Source organism: Rhinolophus hipposideros (genome assembly GCF_964194185.1).
Source record: "Rhinolophus hipposideros genome assembly, chromosome: 17".
NCBI classification, from domain to species: Eukaryota; Metazoa; Chordata; class Mammalia; order Chiroptera; family Rhinolophidae; genus Rhinolophus; species Rhinolophus hipposideros.
In genome coordinates this window covers 22,347,575-22,365,112 of record NC_138063.1, presented here as the reverse complement: position 1 = coordinate 22,365,112, position 17,538 = coordinate 22,347,575, and the positions used below count along the sequence as shown (strand labels likewise).

Here is a 17,538-nt window from a genome sequence, read left to right as displayed (position 1 = left end):
AGCATCACGCACCAGAGGGGGACATTTGTTACAATCGATGAACCTGCATTGACACATCATTGTCACCCAGAGTCCATAGTTTACATTAGGGTTCACTCTTGGGGTTGAACATCCTATGGGTTTTGACAAATGTCTAATTGGTCCCTGTTTTTAAGATCTCAAAATATCTTGCTTATCAGTGTTTATTGCTGGTAGTCATCTTTATGAGGCTGAAACTTACCTCACTGTCCCCAGCATAAGCATTTTTATACTATTTTCTGAATTGAGCTTTTAAGTACACATTTTTAATTGTTTGTTGAAAAATAAGCAATGCCAGAATCTGAAACAAATCAAAGTAGCCGTCTGATTGCCTGTGCTATACCCAGCAGTTAAAATGGGAAACTGTGTAAAGAAAGTTTAATATTCTTTAAATTCCATTTAATCTTTCCATAAGCTAAATATACCACACTCTGGGGAAAGGTACTTCCTTCTTGAGGAAGTTTACATATAAACAAATTTTTTTAAAAACATGAAGAAAGGCTGGAGTAATCGGGAAAAGTAGTAAGATGAGGTTAGAGGGAAGGTTGGTAACAAACTTCATGACGTTTTTATTTACTAGATAAAATGGTGCTAAAAATTTGTCCCATGCTTTTAGTCATTGAAATAAGGTGGCATAACTGGTTAAACAGTTCTCATTGTCTAGGAGAAACACTTAATACTGAGACCTGGTAAATTTTTCTTTTACATCTTCATAAAAAACCACTATTAAGGTAAAGTGAACCATATTTTCAGAAATATCTGGGGTTAATTACAATTGAGCGTTTCATAGGGCTGTTTTTAATAAGACTTCTTGATATATAAGATGGTATAAGGCCAAGATTGATTCCCTCAATCATTCGTTTATTTAGCAAATAGTTGAGCACCTACTATGCAGCATTGGGAAGGCAACAGTGAGTGAAAAATCCCTGCCCTCAGTAACTTACTTTTTTGAGGAGACTAAATGAATTATCATATGCTATCGTGGTTCCCCGAAAATAAGACCTAGCTGGACCATCAGCTCTAATACGTCTTTTGGAGCAAAACTTAACATAAGACCTGGTCTTATTTTAATATAAGACCCGGTCTTTTTAAAATATAAGACCCGGTCTTATATTAATTTTTGCTCCAAAAGACACATTAGAGCTGATGGTCCTGCTAGATCTTATTTTCGGGGAAACGGTATCAGCTAGGAATATGCACTATGAATAATAATAAAGCAGGATATAAGAGATGAAGACCAGGGGTGAGATAGAAAAGCCATTTTAGATAGTATAGTCAAGTGGTCTGAGGAGGTAACATTTTTAATAGCTCCCTGAAAAAATGAAGAGTTTAGTATAATTAGTTTTTTTAGAGACCCAAACTGTATGGGACCCAAACCAAAGATAATCTGGCCTCGTTCAAGGATGAAACAGGATATGTAGGGGAGCATATTCTAAACTGAAATCCTATGAAACTACTGTTCTACTGGATAGTAATAGCTGTACATTATGTGCACATTTGGAACGTGTTGGATCATGTGGAAACAGGTTTCTTTATTGCAGGACAACTCAGCCATTGATTTGCTCTCCAGAGGGGTGGGTAGCATATCCCAAACTTGTGTATATCCTTTATGTGGTTTCCATAAGGAATTTTTTAAAACTTGAAACGAGTGTTTGGTAAGACTCAGCTGAGAATTATTGTATACTGATTTATTATGGGCCAGCTGCCAAAATGACACTTAGAATTTTAAAGTCAAAGCAATAAAAGTATTGGAGGATACAGTGGTTCTCAACCAAGGCTGTACATTCCAATCACCTGGGGAGCTTAAAACAAAACAAACTTATAATGCCTTGGAGCCCACCTAGGTTTTGGTATTTGTTAAACCACTCCTTGTTTTTATGTGTTAGCTAAGGTTGAAAACCACTGTCATAGATTAATAGTTACTTGTATTGTAACAGAATATGTGTTGCCAGGCAGATATATTGAAGCTATGAAAAATGGTGGTTATGTTAGTTGGAATTACTTTAGTTTGGTTAGTTAATTTAAGTGTTGCTTATCACTGCTCTATTTATATGGCTGTTAGTAATGCTTATGCTATTTTCCTGAATAAGCATGTCTTAATAAAAATACTATTTTCTGAATTAATGATGTTTTATCAAATGGCCTGCCTCAATGTCTTTAAAGCTGACTTCAGTCGTGCTGGGGGATCTGAAGGAACGCCCAGGGAAATTCCAGGATTACTGGACAGGGGTGCTGTGTGTGATAGGAACCACATAGGCAGTTTCCTAGAAGAGGCCATGAGCTGTTTTTCCCAGATGCAGAGGCAGACAGAGGAGACGCTCTGCGTGTGGATGGAAAAAGTTAACTGACCTTGACACTGGCGAAGAGAACAATCCGCTGCTGGAACCCAGGGAACTTAAAATGCAGCTAGTTGGCCAAAGCATTTCCCCTATCGCCCAATCAGGTGCTTACATGCAGATGCCTGATTTCCAAGAACTGCCACAGCAGCCCTTTGATTTCTTATGTGACTTGCTGGAGTGTTGACAGTACATTAGAATTCCCAAAGACTTGTAACAGTTTTTCAGTTAACTTGGCTGAGAATGGGAATATTTCAGAACAACCTTTGAATCTATCACAAAATTGTCTTAACTATCTGCTTTTTGGATTGTGTAAGAAAGAATTTGTTTTTGCCCATTGTAAGTTTCTTTTGATTTTTAAAAAGTATAATAGTAAGCAATTTCTTTTTAAAAAGTTAGAAATTCAGAACAAAGCAGAATTTGACAAATCTTAGCTTGAGTTTTGTTACGTATGGTTGGAATGTAGAACCATATTTATATGATAACTAGGAATGATCCTTATTTTATGTTTTTTTCATGCCAAAAATATAAATAAGGTATAAAATAGGGAATCGTAGTGAATCCAAATAGGTGAGTAGTTAATTCTTTGAGAATCTTTTAGCATTTATTTTCTACAAACACTGTTGACTTGTTTCTGATTCCGATAGGGGGAATCACATAATTAATCCCACTCTGAAGATCATGAATGAATGTACTGCATGAACATTTTTATGTCATTCTTCCATATGTCATTTAATGAACTAGTTTGTTGCTAGTCTTCCATGAATTATAATATTAAGTAGCATTTGTATGCAGGAAGAATGAATTAATTTTTGAGCAATTACTTACTCTGTACGTACTATGCAAGATACTGTAGGGAAAGCAGATTAGACTGGAGTTTGATATCATGCATGAGAACAAGTCTTTCATTGTTACATAGATGATCTTGAGCTCTATCTTAAAGTTCAGTGCCTGAGGTAATAGCCTGACAGATATCATCCAGTGAAATTGTCCAGTACCTGATATAAAGGTACCTGTTGAGGAAACAGATGAAATGATCACTCTATTAAGGGTATGTATTGAATGGGTTTTTAAGTGACTCGTGACTACGTGTATTAGCTAATGTACTACTAATTTAATTTTGTTTTCAATCCCTGGACTGAAAATAAATGGTCTTTGGCATGGTAAAGGGCCCAAGGAGTATGTCAAAGGGAAGATAATGTCGCAGGATTGAAAGTCTTGCAACATGATATCTGTATGTGCGGCCCAGGATTGGGAGATACTGGCATTTTACCTTTTCTGCGTTGGTAGGAATATTGTGAGAAACAGCTAAATTAGGGTGAAATTTTTCAATAGGAATATGTAACTTTGCTAACACTACCTTTTTTAAAAAAATTGTGCTTTGTACAAATAAAAAATTATTAGTCTTTCCCTTCAAATTTATAACAATTTCTAAACATGAAAAAAGTTAAATATTTTAATATCTAATGAAGTTGCAACTTAGGGAAAATATCTAATTCTGTGTTTTATAAGACAAAGGATAGGTGGTATGTTTGGAGTTTCATATATAAACAATCAAGAACTTTATTTTAATAATTTACCAATAATTTTACTCAGAAAAACTGTCACCACTTTTTTTTACTCAGTTCTATATCCACATACTTGCAACTTGTAAACTAACTATAATAGACTGAGCCCATTTTTTTTTTTTCTTTTCTAGATTTGAACTGAAAAATAACTATGTTATTTGGTGTTTTCTTTTTTAGAACTTGATGTATGAGCATTGGAAGTTAACTTGGGGGGGGGGGAAGGCTTGTTAATATGCTCAGTTCTCATTTAGGAATATATGTATGAATTGATGAAAAAGACCAGAAGTGTCGTCTTTATTGTGTAATGACTGTCAGATTTCCTGAACATAATTTGACAAATAGGGCTTGTCACCAGTAAGGTTTGAGCACCAATGCAACTTATGATAAATTTCTTCACATATGCTAAACTCTTACATAATGTTAGTATGACTTTTCACCATAAAATATAGGAGTTTATTGTAATTGATGGATTTTTCTCAGAAATAATAGTGCAACACTTGTAAACTACTTCAGCTAATCTTTTTAAAAAATTAAGTTTTGTGTCAATGGAAAGAGCATAGTGGTTTTGGATGACTGACCAAATTTGAACTAATCCTATAATCTTTGCTTGAAGTTGAGATGTTTTCAGGGAAGTTTGTTCTGTCTTCAACTTTTTACTGGGTGCACAGATTTTACTAGACATGGAATTTTAGACATAAGAAAATATTAATTTCAGCATGTTAACATGATACTTTTCTATGCATGTATTGAAGCAGTTTTGCTTCAAGCACTTTTTTGTTTCTTGATTTAATATTTGATATATGTATAAGCATGTTCTGAAATGCTTTTTATTTTTAAAATAGAAAATACGAATTCATCTGTTAAGAATAACACATAAACAAATAATTCCTAGTATTGACAGGATATATTCTGATTGTTGTTATTAGGTAACAGTAAGAAGTCTGGAGATTTTTCTGTTTTGTTTCTATGAAAAATTTCATTGGAATGGAATTATCAAAGACTTTATTTTATTGAGGTACTATTGACTTACAGCATTATATTATTTTCAGGCATACAACATAATGATTCAGTATTTGTATGTATTGTGAGCATTATTTGTGTGTATTGTGAGTTGACTACAGTAAGTCTAGTTTATATCTGTCACAACACCTAGTTACAGAATTTTTTTTTGTGATGAGAACTTTTCAGATTTACTCTATTAGCAACATTCAAGTATACAGTATGGTATTATTAACTATAATCACCATGCATCCTTACATCCCCATGGCTTAATTTATTTTATAACTGGAAGTTTGTATCTTTTGACTCCCTTCACCCATAAACCCTCAACTCCTCACGCCCTGCCCTCTACCTCTGGCAACCACCAATCTATGAATTTGGTTTTTGTTTTTTTAGATTTCATATCATCTATGAGATGATATGGCACTTGTCTTTGTTTTAGCATAATACCCTCAAGGTTCATCCATGTTGTCGCAAGAATCCATTTTTTATGGCTGCCATGAAAAAGAATGGACATATATATATATATATTCGAATAGCTCGAATATATATATATAAAACTCCATTTTCTTTATCCATTAATCCATTCGGACACTTATTTCCATGCTTTGGCTGTTGTGAATAATGCTGCAGTGAACATGGGGATATCTTTTCAATTTAGTGTTTTCATTTTCTTTGGATAAATACCCAGAAGTTGAATTGCTGGATCACATAGCAGCTCTATTTTTAATTTTTTGAGGAACCGCTATACTGTTTTCCATAGCGGCTGCACCGATTTACACAAGGGTTCAAACATAAGTTTTAATAATTGATATTCAAGGTAATAACATTTTGAATATTTAGAAGATATTAAACACTAATAATTTGGGGAAGCCTTTCTACATAATTTTGGATAAAGATTAGAGGGGTTTTGGTAAAAAGAAAGGGAATACCAGAATATATTGATTTAATTCATAGAATATATGCCAAAATACTAAAATTTATTTTAAAGTAAAATTTGATATGTTGGGGTTTGGAGAGTTTTGTAGCAGAAACATATAGTTTTATCCTGATTTTCAGTTTCTCACAGGGCCTTGAAAATATGTTGCTGTCTTAAGGATAGTTTTGAAAAACAATGTTTTTATGAGTTGTGCTTTAAATGATTACACCTTTTCAGGTTGCATAGTTTTAAAATTCCTCTTTCAACAAGTTTGTTTTTGTATTATGGACATGTAAAGAAGCATCAAGTATTTGTAAGTAGTTTTAATACTACTTTTTTTTTTAACTGCTGTTGTGGATTATTGAATGCTTTTACTGAGGCAAAATCTGTATTCCTAAGATTATAAGTAGTACTTACAAGTACTAATACTAAGAAGTGGGAATTACTTTTTGTATTGGATGGTGACATTTTCATGTAGGTATTGTTTTAGAAGTGCCTAGTGGTCTTTCCTCAATTTACCTTGAATTCCCTTAATTTTCCTTGAGTTTTAAAAGCATGAGGAGTGTATTCTGTTTAGACTCTTGTAGTCTATAAAGGGCTAATGCTGGAAAGAAACTTCTTTCAACCTGTAGCATTAATCAAGACATGGTTGAAATGCTGTTTATTTAAGAATAAAATTCTATATCTGGATTATTGCATTTCTCTAATATATGCATGTAGAATTTAGCTGCTGGTATTTAAAAGAAGGCGTCATCCCCTCACTAAAGGTAAATGTGTTTTCTGATAATCTGTCTGTAGATTGCTTTCTGTCTAGTTTGTGTTAATTCAGTGTTCTAGGACATTAGATACCTAATCATTTTAAGCGAATTTAACCGACAGATTCGACTGATCTGGTTATTTGAGCCGCTTATTAGGTAATTGTAATTCATAATTATATTGATGCATATTTGTGTGCATTATTAAAATTAAGTGGAATAAAAGCCCAAATAAAATTTTAATTTAGAACACAACGCAGTGAAATTAAAATCTTAAAATTTAAAAAAAAAGATTTAGTATTTTGCATGAAGTGTTTTTTTCCCCCACATAGAAGTAGAATAAAGGATTCTGTAATTTTGGATCTTCAAGAGAAAGAAAAGCCTGTTTTTTTGGTTACCAATTCAGAGTAATGAGCCTAGTTTCGAGGGTGTGTGTGTGTGTGTGTGTGTGTGTGTACCCACCTTCAGAATTCTGTAATAATTAATTTTGTATGTTTATTGATGTTATATTTGACAACTTTCTGGAGACAGATAACTGCAATAGTGTACAGAGATTTTACTGGATTCAGGTCATTAATATGATACCCATTCATTGAGTCTTAAATATATGTAAGAAAAAATGTTGCCAACGGATAAACCTAGTTAGGGTGATTAAATTAGAGGGAAAAAGTCATTTTATTTATTTTTATTGTCAGTGAAAGTTTTTCGACCTCTTGTTTGTTTCACTAGCAGACTGAGTAAAAGAATATACAACAATTTATTTTGCTTCATTGCTTTTGTCATTCCCTACTGCTATGCAGATTTAATAGCAAGGATCTCTTAATATATCTTAATTTACATAAGATTTATTACTTAAAATTTGTATGCAAGTCTAAATATTAGAAATGAAATCATTTAAATCTTCTTGGTAATGAAAGAAGTGATATAGTGAGTCCTTTTGTTGAGCAAACAGAGCACCCCAGGTTGGTATTACTAATGATTTCCACTTTTAATATCAACTGAATTTGCCTAATGGTACAGTTACATGAAAGTTATACAAGAGATGGCATACAGGCTTTGTTGTTATCATTTGTTTAGAATAACAAATTATAGGCAAGTTATCTTATAGAAGGTGACCTTTTAAGTAATTGTACCCGTTCTGTTTTGTTTGGCTTACACTGTTTTCATTTTCTCCTGTTTGTATTATTTAAATAGTATAGTGAGGGGACAATGAAAATGATTTTGTGGAATGCCACATGGCAGAAAATACAGTATCAAAACAATTTCAGCAAATTTATTAATTATTTATTTATTACTAAATTGTTATATAAAAATTGTTCTCAAAGAAAAATTCTTCTCAAAATCCTCTCCAGAAATGGCATATGTGCCCTCAATCATTGAAGAGATAAGAAATTTGTATTTAAATTTGTCTACAAGAGTCGTTTGAGTATTATGAGTTGCAAACTAGCATGAAGAACTTCGGAGTTTCTATATATACTTTTAATTTTTTTCTTGATTTCTAATTTTAATTCCTCTGAAGTTTAGGAAAGTTAGTGGGGATTGAAACCAAATTGAGTTTACTAGTATTATTGCGTCGATCTTTTTGTATTAAATTATCAGAACATATAATAGAATGAAAGAATAATAATTCACAAAGAAGTGTATTCTTTGGTAACAAAGTCTTATTCCTATTATAACTTTAAGATTTGAGAAGAATGTTATTAAATCACTGTGATATTTATTTTATTGCATTTTCTTTATATCTTTTATCTGACTGTGCATTTGAAATGTAACAACTGACTTAGATAAATAAAAATTTTAAAAAGGAAATGTTTCTCGTTACTCTGTTGAGGACAGTGTTGTTATATTAGTGATTCCCTTCCAGTTAATTCGCAGTGAGTGTTCCTGAGTCAAGAAACCTGCTTTTCCATAATGAAATCAATGGTATTAGCTTGTAGTTAATAAAGCTAATGGTAGAATTTACATATTTGTGGATAATTTTCAGTTTTTTGGTGATCGGTATGTCAAAAAAGAAAATAACAGAATAGCATATTTAACATAAAAGGTCAAGATTCTTTTCCTTGATATGTCCTAAATTATCCTGTTAAAAATTGAGGAATATTTTGAAAATAACAAAGTTTAGACTGCTTTGAGGAGTAATTAAAAAGGTGGAGTGGATGAATCTTTAGCAGGGTACATAGACATGCGGATATAGCCAAAATCCTATCCAGTTTTTGTGTTTTTCTTTTGTGTATGTAGTACAGATATTTGTTTTACTCCCTGTAGACCTGAATCTTCAAAACAGTAGGTCATGGATCTGCCCCTGAAATAGAAAGATAAATTGAAAGATTGTGACCTCTTCCAGTGCCCCGTTTTCTGTATTTTTCTCTCCAACATCCAGATAAATTACGTGAGTCACCTTTTTTGAGTAACTCCTTGATTCAGTTTTCCCAACTATGTAGTTAGTGATGATGGGTTAAAATTAAGTTGTTTTTCTTTTTTGGGATCAACTTTTTAACTACTCTGATGATCTTAAATATTTGCTGTTACCTCTTCTTGGAACCTTTCATAATTAACTCTTCTTCAGTATCATAGGTAACTTCAGGGTGGACAAAATGACCTGTCATTTACCAGTATGATATAAGGACAGATGTAATCCTTAAAACTTTATTCCCACCTTGGAATCTTCATAACACCTACATTTTTAGTAATTGAGATAGGTATGATGAAACAAGTACAAAATAGGCATTGATTCAGTTGTATTTTTAAAAAGACTTCCAAACAAAATTTCAGTGCATATTGCCACATTTCATTTCCATTTTAGGCCTATCTTCTCAGACAGTTTTCTTTTTACTAAAATAGTTTTAAGATATTATCCTGAAGAAAATATACACAATGCAGTTTTTGGTATTTAAAGCTCCTTTTTTTCTAGGTATGACACTTTTTTACATAGATTTTTGTCTTTTTTGGTTGATGTAATTAATCATCTTTTCTAAGAGATGCTTTCAAAATGACTGCTTTCTATTTTTGCAAATTGTTCTATGTATATATTTTTATTATTTGATAGTAATAAAAATACAACAAATATTTTTGTATTTTTTTTCTCATTTGCAAATATAAGTTGTCATCTTGGTAAATATTTTGGTGTGTAATGAAAAAGGTGTTTTTTTCTTGGATAGATTCTCCTAAAATGCAAATTCCCTTCTGCAAACTCTTGAGGTCGGCCTTTTCCCTCAATCCCACACCTCATTTAACCACATGTATTCCCCTCACCTGGCCTCCACAAGCCTTCTTAGACACTTTGGCTAGGTAAGTGCTAAGAATTCTTTCGGATGTAACTTTTTTTTTGGAATCTCACTATCTGGATTGAGGTTGAGTGTGATTTCCACCTTTTCCCGTTTTCTCTTAATGTTGTAGATAATGGCACTGGGCCTGGGCCCCTTAATTACTGGTCTGACAGAGCCTGTATGAGGTCCTTTGGCAGTAACAAGGTAGATTTTTCCTCTCCTAGTGAGGGGTCTTTTGATGTTGGCTGTAGTAGGGAGGAAAGAAGGAATTTTTTTCTGATTTTTATTGTTTATTGCTATAACCATAGAAATGGTTCTTGAAGGGGCAAATAATGTATTGGTTCATTGCCCCACCTTTCCTTGGCCCTAAGACAGCAATAGAGAGGAGTGCCGTTTCCAGATATCTCAGGGATACAAGAGGAATTCCTGTTTCCTAGATCTAGACTTCCTACTGGGAGACAGCATTTGTGTTAGTGGAAGGGCTCTGTAGGCAAGGATGATGCTAAATATGAAATAACCCAAACTGCTCTCTATTTTGCTTTGAAATACTTGTATATGAATGCATCCAAACTGACATTTCAAACAGAAATAAAAACCCAAAAGGCCCATTTGTGATGATCTGGTTAATTCCAGCAACGCATTTCCTTAAGAAGTTAGATGAATCTGTGACCCATATAAGACACCGGCCCAGGCACTGCCTCAAAACTTTCTGCATACTGTGTACAGCAGAGTTTGCATGCAAAGATAAGCAAACAAATAGCGAAGTAGGGCAGGTGCTAATTATAATGGAAAGGTGGGGGGACCAATATTTGAATTCCTGTGTTCTGTGTTATTTCTTCTCTAACCCTCACCATGACCCTGTGGAGAAGCAGTAGGCAGGATTTTAACCCATGTGTTTGCCGCCCAAAATCTATGTGTACTTGCTGTGCTGCTCCCAGTCTCATCTGTACATTCCTGTTCCCTCAACAAGGAGAACAACTGTAATCTGTTCTCTTTCCACCTAACAAGGACTCAAGTTTCTCATCCATAAAATGATTGTGGTAAATTTTGTAATTACCTTGTATAGTTTCAAAATTTTGTGCTTTTGCTTGTCAAATTTGAAAGGAAGGATTTGTCACGGTTAAATGTAGTAAAGGATGTTAGGTTTTGCTTTGTTTTTTTGTTTATGTGATTCAAATTGTTTCCATGAGATTTCTATAGAAGAGAACGTATTTGACAAAGAAAACTAATCTATAAAATTAAACATTTGATGACAACGTTACAGAAGGTGTAAATTTGTAAAAGTATAAATCTCATTGTCAGGAATGTGTGATGACATCTACATTTTGGTATTTGAAAGTTAGAACCTATTTATAGGCTAGGAGGTCAGTAAGAGGGTACAAACCTATTTCTAGCATAAAATGGGTGAGTTGATGTTCTTACATACAAAAAGTAGTCTGTTGATTGCTGGACCTTTAAGTTTTCTTGCCTTGTAATTTGTAACAAGCAGCAGAATTTCAAAATGTTCCAATCAGGCGGAGAAATAGCACTTTGCTTAACCACAGACCAAATCGTTATTAACTAATTGTGTTAAATTTACCTTTATAAGAGTGATACTTTAATTGTAGAAAAACTAGTGAGTTCATTATTATAAATTTTTGTTTTAAGATTTTAATAGTGATCACAGCAGGTAGGAGAATGTGGAGTATAGATAACCTTAAATGTTGTGAAAATGGAATGTGCTTACATTAATGACCATATCATAAATTGGAAATGTTTCCATGTGTAACTTTACTTGAAGTGACTATTTGGATGTTTTTGAAAGTCAGAATAATCTTAGTAGCAGTCCAGTTGTTTAACAGCAGAGGAATAATCAAGTAAGAGGAAGGGCAATATCTCCATGTTTATTCCATCCTGTAATGAATTGACAGAATCATTCTGTCAAGGTGCTGAATTTTTCTGGCTCTTCCTCAGTGGTTTGATTTTTTTTTTTTCTTCAAGAGGTACTTCTTTTAAAAGATTAATAATATTACTACAAGACCTTCCCTGTCTCTTAATTCTGCTATGTAGCATGAGTCACATTTTAAAAGAATATTACAAATTGTCACCATCAGTTAGCTAATATTCACTTAATTCAAAGTCCAAGCCCTGACGCTAAGTGCATTAAACATATCTTACGTAATCTTGGTTTGCTAATAATAAGTGTAAGGTGACCTTGGAATGCAAGGTCCTTAATTGTGGTTTCTTGGAAGACAAAGTTGGAAGGGCAACTATTCCTTTACTTTATTAAAATTTGTATAGTATTGACTTGTCATCGCTTGAATATACTGGAAATGAAAAGTGACAGTGATAATCATTTGTTTTAACTGTTAACTGTAATTAAAATATGAAAATATTACTGTCTTTGTTTATGATGAATACAAAATTTAAGCTAAGCTATAAGGTGTGCTGTTTGGAAATATGGAAGATGCAAGAATGAAGCGAGATAACAAGTTTATGCTTGTATTTCCTACTGATGAAGACTTTCAGACAAGTTATTTCCATGGGTAGGTGCTATCACTCTGCATGTACACATACACTTAATACTTTTTTGCATGATTATACATGTAGGAGTGGTACAATTTTGACTTGACTGTTGACCTGTTGCCTCAATTTGGTAGTTGTGGGGGAGGGATGTGGGGCAAGTGGCCGTGAGTGGTATTAGTGATAAAATTTAAAAATAAACCACTAATTTTTTGTAAACACAAAACACTTAAAAAATAAAGCCTTTTAAAAAAATAGAACATTTGGTCAAATAGTCAATATTGTACTTGATCTTTGTATTTGGACACAAGTATTTGGACATCACATAGTACCTTAATTCCATAACAATCATTTTGAACTCTGACGAGAACTCAATAAATGATACAACTTTTTTCTTTTTTTAGAAAAGAAAAACCTCACACATGAACCAATTTTTTTTTTAATTTTTTTTTTTTTCCATTTGAACTAAAATCCATTACCAACTGATACCAAGGCCACACTGTTGAATTTTATGAACTCGATTTTACCCTTTTGGGGGAATTAGAAATTGTTTTTAAGTAGTCAACTGAAATTGTCATGATCGTCAGAATTTCATGTTGTGACATGTCTGTTCTTTATACAGTGGCATTTAACAATTCATTTGCCTTTACGTTTGGTCATTTTTTTGTTTTAAAAATGTTGCTACGTAAACCTGTGGTTTGGGAACATAGTTTTAATGGATAAATAAATACTCAAGTATGTTCCATGTTTTATTCAGTGACAGTTTACACAATGGATGTTTGTATTAAAACAATGATCTTTCATTGTGTTCTATTTTAGTGATTCATTGGCATATGTATTCCTTCATAGTCAAAATTTCCATAAAATAGGTGTGTTTAATGTTAATTTGTTGGATATTAAAAAATCTTTATGGAAACAAATAATTTGCCTGCATTTCCTAGTTGTTGGGGGGAGAAACAGCATTCCTTTATTTCTGCTTCTAAATTGGTGGTAGTAGTAAGGGATGTGTTTCATACTTGAATGAAAACTATGCTTTTTGCTGTTATGTTAGAAAAAGATTAGATTAGCATTTTAAAGCATGTATGTGTTCTACAAGCATGAACATTGAGTTATTTTAGCATGAATCACTACAGTGTAATTACTTTGGAACTCAGCTGCCCTTTTCCAGCTAGTTAGGGGTTTAGAGGTAGAAGGGAGCTCTTATTTTTCCAGTAAGAACTTTAGTGTCTTCCTCTGAAATAACCCATAAGATAGCGTATCATTACCTTGAGTCTGAGCTGGTTGTCTTTCTCAGGGAAAAGAAAATATAAATATCCCTCACAAGACATCCAAAGCAAAATCCTGAAGATGGATTTTGTGAGTATTGTCTTTTTGTAGAATGTTGTAAAATGAATAACATCCCTGATATTATAAAAGAGCTTTACTGAAAATAGTTAAGTCAGTCAAGTAGAGCTCTTAGTGTTAACCTTATTTCATTAGAAAGTAGGAAAATATATATTTGATTTTCTTCGGAATCTACTGGGGAGTTTTAGTATTAGTTACAAAGAGAAAGAACTAGATTCATTCTCTTAAAAAATATAAATTGAATTTTAATAATTTGCATCTGTTGTTTTCTTTAAAAGATCATTTTCACTTTCTCTGTGGAGTCTTCCCCTTTTTCTTAATCTTTTGCTCTAAGAGTATGACGTCAGTTCAGTGTAACATTGTTCAGTATAGTCTTGTCTTCTGTTCTTCATAACACTCCTTTACCTCCTTTCCAAATGTGTCCCTCATCTTTGTAAGCTTGGGTTATCTTTTCCACTCCCACCCTGTGTACAAAATATTAGATGTCTACAGTGCAGCCTTTCTGATCAGCTAGAATAAGATAAAGGCAACTGGCGTTTAGAGGGCTCTTAGTTTCAGAAGTTTTTTCACCCCACACATTAGATACGAGTATACATTTTCTTTCCTCCCTAGATGGACCTCCAGTTGTAGCTCATTATGATATGTCTGACACCAGCTCTGACCCAGAAGTGGTAAATGTGGACACTTTACTGGCGGCTGCAGTAGTTCAAGAGCACAGTAATTCTGTAGGAGGCCAGGACACAGGAGCTACCTGGAGGACCAGCGGGCTTCTAGAGGAGCTGAATGCGGAGGCAGGTTGGTCTCCCTCCCTTTCCCCTTCTCTAATGGTGTCATGTGCATGTGTCCTGGTAGCTTGTTCCTTGTAGTGGACCCTGCCGAGGAGAGCAGGCTAACCTGAGGCACCTGGCGCTAGGTGATGGCGACTACCCACGCTGCCATGTATAACGAACTGAAAGGAGATTTGGGTAACATGTCATTCATCTTTCCTAATCGGGAGGAAGCAAAAGTGACGATACATGAGACATTAATTATAGGCATAGGTAGATCTCAGTAGGCGTATTTCTTGATTAAAAATGCCTAACATATGTAAAAACCACCCGGATGACCTAATACTCCTCCCCTTTCCCCTTGCCCATCTCCTTTTCTCAGTTGTTTCCCTCAGGTAACTGCACAGCAGCCTTGAAGCTGGGGGAGGGGCTGTTAAACTTGCCCTGTGGGGCTGTTCCTTTGCAGTGCTGCACTTCCTTCTACCTCTCCGTGTGCAGTGTACTGTTACTTCCCCACCATAGTTCTCCTATTTGTCTTTTCTAACTCTTCTCTTTCAGTTTCTGCCTCCATTACCTCGGGGAAACCTCTCCCTGTCTTGCATTACTTAATCTTGGTTCTGTGATGATTCTTAGGAGTGATATTTATTCACTAAAAAACCCATTGCCATTACCTTTGAAAATCTTGCACAGTGAGTCCAAGTTTCCTTCAATATGTTTCTCAAAACTCTTTCAACATTCTTTCTAATTTAAACCTTTTTCTAAAAGTACTAGTACTGAAGTTTTAAAAAAAAAAGGGGAAGAGATTGAGAGACTGCTTATATGGTGTGTATTTTCTTTCTTGTTATGGAAGGATCAGGCTTTCCTAGTTAAATTATAAATTGCATTGGCTTTTATGAGTGAATCTAGTAACTTAATCACTACCTAAAATATATTTATGGGAAATGAGTTTTGTATTACAAAAATAATGAATTATAGTTTAGAACATTTTATATAGAAATGGTTAGGAAATAAAAAAGAAAATAACTCCTTAGATCATTGTCCTTGATTCTTCCTTTCATAATTTTTGATGGAAGTAAATAAAACTCTCTTATTTGTTGAACTTCTAATTGATGTATTATAGCTAATTTTGGAGCCCAGCCTGAATTTAATTTTAACTATGTTTTGACTGCTAACTGCCTGTTTGACCACATTTTGTGTAATATGTGTTTCTAAGTTGTATAATTTGTTCTGTATACTGGCTAGTTTATCTTCATTTTTCATCCGTTGACAAGTAAGTGATCCATTCTATTTCAGTTTTATTTCCCTGTTGCTTTAGTCTTGCCATTAAATGTTGACCACTTTATAGTAAATTTTTGAGAAAAACATGAATAATTAACTTTTTTTTGCTTTTCATATAGCTAATTTTAATATTTGGGCCATATGGAATTGTTAATATCTGACTTTTTGACCTACAACAAACCCAACAATTTCATGTGATTCAACCTAATAATGCCAGGTTTGGGATCTTAAAATATCATTAAGGTTGCCAGCGTTGGAGAAAGCATCACATTTTCAGATTCAAGTAATTGTTAGCTTGATTATTTAAAACATCACTAGCCTTTGTTTGCTTAATTCTATATTTGATTGTCTTTTTGAATTTCAGCCCCACAGAGTTATAAAAAGTATATCACCAATCTTAAGAAATAAAACGTGGCAAAAATATGTGAGGAGGGAAGCACTTGTGGCTTCAACTTTGTTCCTCTTTCTTTTCCCCTTTCTACTCCGAAGCTGTCCTGAATTTGGTATTTGATGTTTAGGATTACTATGTATTTATTTTTTTACTGCATTTGTTACGTATCTGTAAACAAGCATATTTTAATACTAACTGGTATTACATTGAAGTTAATCATTTACAAATTGCTTACTTAGTTCAACAGTTTTTGAGCTATGTTCTTGTTAGTAATTGTGGTTCTAGTTCATTCATTTTTCACTGCTGTTTAGTATTCCACTGTATGAATGACTATATCACAATTGACCTACCCATTCTTTTGGATATCTAAGGTGCTATTCCAAATGACGCTGCCATTAACATTTCTTATACATGTCTTTTGGTACATGTGTGTGACAGTTTCTCTAGGATATAATAGAGAGAACATATGTATCTGTCAGACCATAAATTATGTGTAGATTTTTGTATATCATAGGATGTGGTTATAGCTGTGACGTTTTCTTATAAAGTCATTTATTGGCTCATTCAAAGGCTTTCCCCCTCTAAATTTGGCAATGCAGGTGTGAGTAATAAATAAAACAGTATGCTCGAGTCCCAGTGGCAGTGTCATAGTGGGAACTCATCTTGCAAACTCAAAAGTTCTTAGTGTTGCAACAAAATATTAAAAGAATTTATCCTCAATGGTCAGTTTACAGTTTTGAGATGAACTATTATCTATCAATTGGATGATCATTCTTGTGGCTTGAGTTTAAGATAAATGTTCTAATGATTAATCTGAGTCTTTCTCTCCCTCCCAGCAAAATAAAAACCCAGTCACTAAATAAGACTATTCATGGGTTAATCAGTAGCAGCTTCTCAGACCAGCTCTGCAGCCCTACTCCATTTATCATGTATGAACATAATCATTGGAGATAGAATGCAAAAGAGTTTTTGCTGTTTAGTTTTAGTGGTTTTTGGTTGTTATTTTATTTGGGGAATATTGGGGAGCAGTGTGTTTCTCCAGGGCCCATCAGCTCCAAGTCGTTGTCCTTCGTTCTAGTTGTGGAGGGCGCAGCTCAGCTCCAGTCCAGTTGCTGTTTTCAGTCTTTAGTTGCAGGGGTTGCAGCCCACCATCCCACATGGGAATTGAACCGGCAACCTTGTGGTTGAGAACTCGCGCTCTAACCAGCTGAGCCATCCGGCCGCCCGTCTGGCAGCTCAGCAGCAGCTCGTCGTCTTCAGTCTAGCTGTGGAGGGCGCAGCTCACTGGCCCATGTGGGAATCAAACCGGCGACCCTGTTCAGAGCTCGTGCTCTACTGAGCCATCTGGCCGCCCCTGTTTAGTTTTAGTTTTAACCAAAGCAAAGAGTTGAAATT

At 34.0% G+C, this 17,538-nt stretch overlaps 1 protein-coding gene across 6 annotated transcripts in view; it reads left to right on the top strand.

The window, feature by feature from the left end:
• Positions 1-17,538, top strand: part of ARK2N (arkadia (RNF111) N-terminal like PKA signaling regulator 2N) — a 66,131-nt gene that overhangs the window by 29,573 nt on the left and 19,020 nt on the right. For 4 of the 6 annotated variants that reach the window (XM_081078269.1, XM_081078268.1, XM_081078271.1 and 1 more), the window contains exon 3: positions 14,320-14,502. The exons of the other annotated variants lie outside the window; for them this stretch is intronic. In XM_081078269.1, the coding sequence (XP_080934395.1) occupies positions 14,320-14,502 (183 nt within the window). The remainder of the gene's footprint in view (positions 1-14,319; positions 14,503-17,538) is intronic. 6 annotated transcript variants of the gene reach the window in all.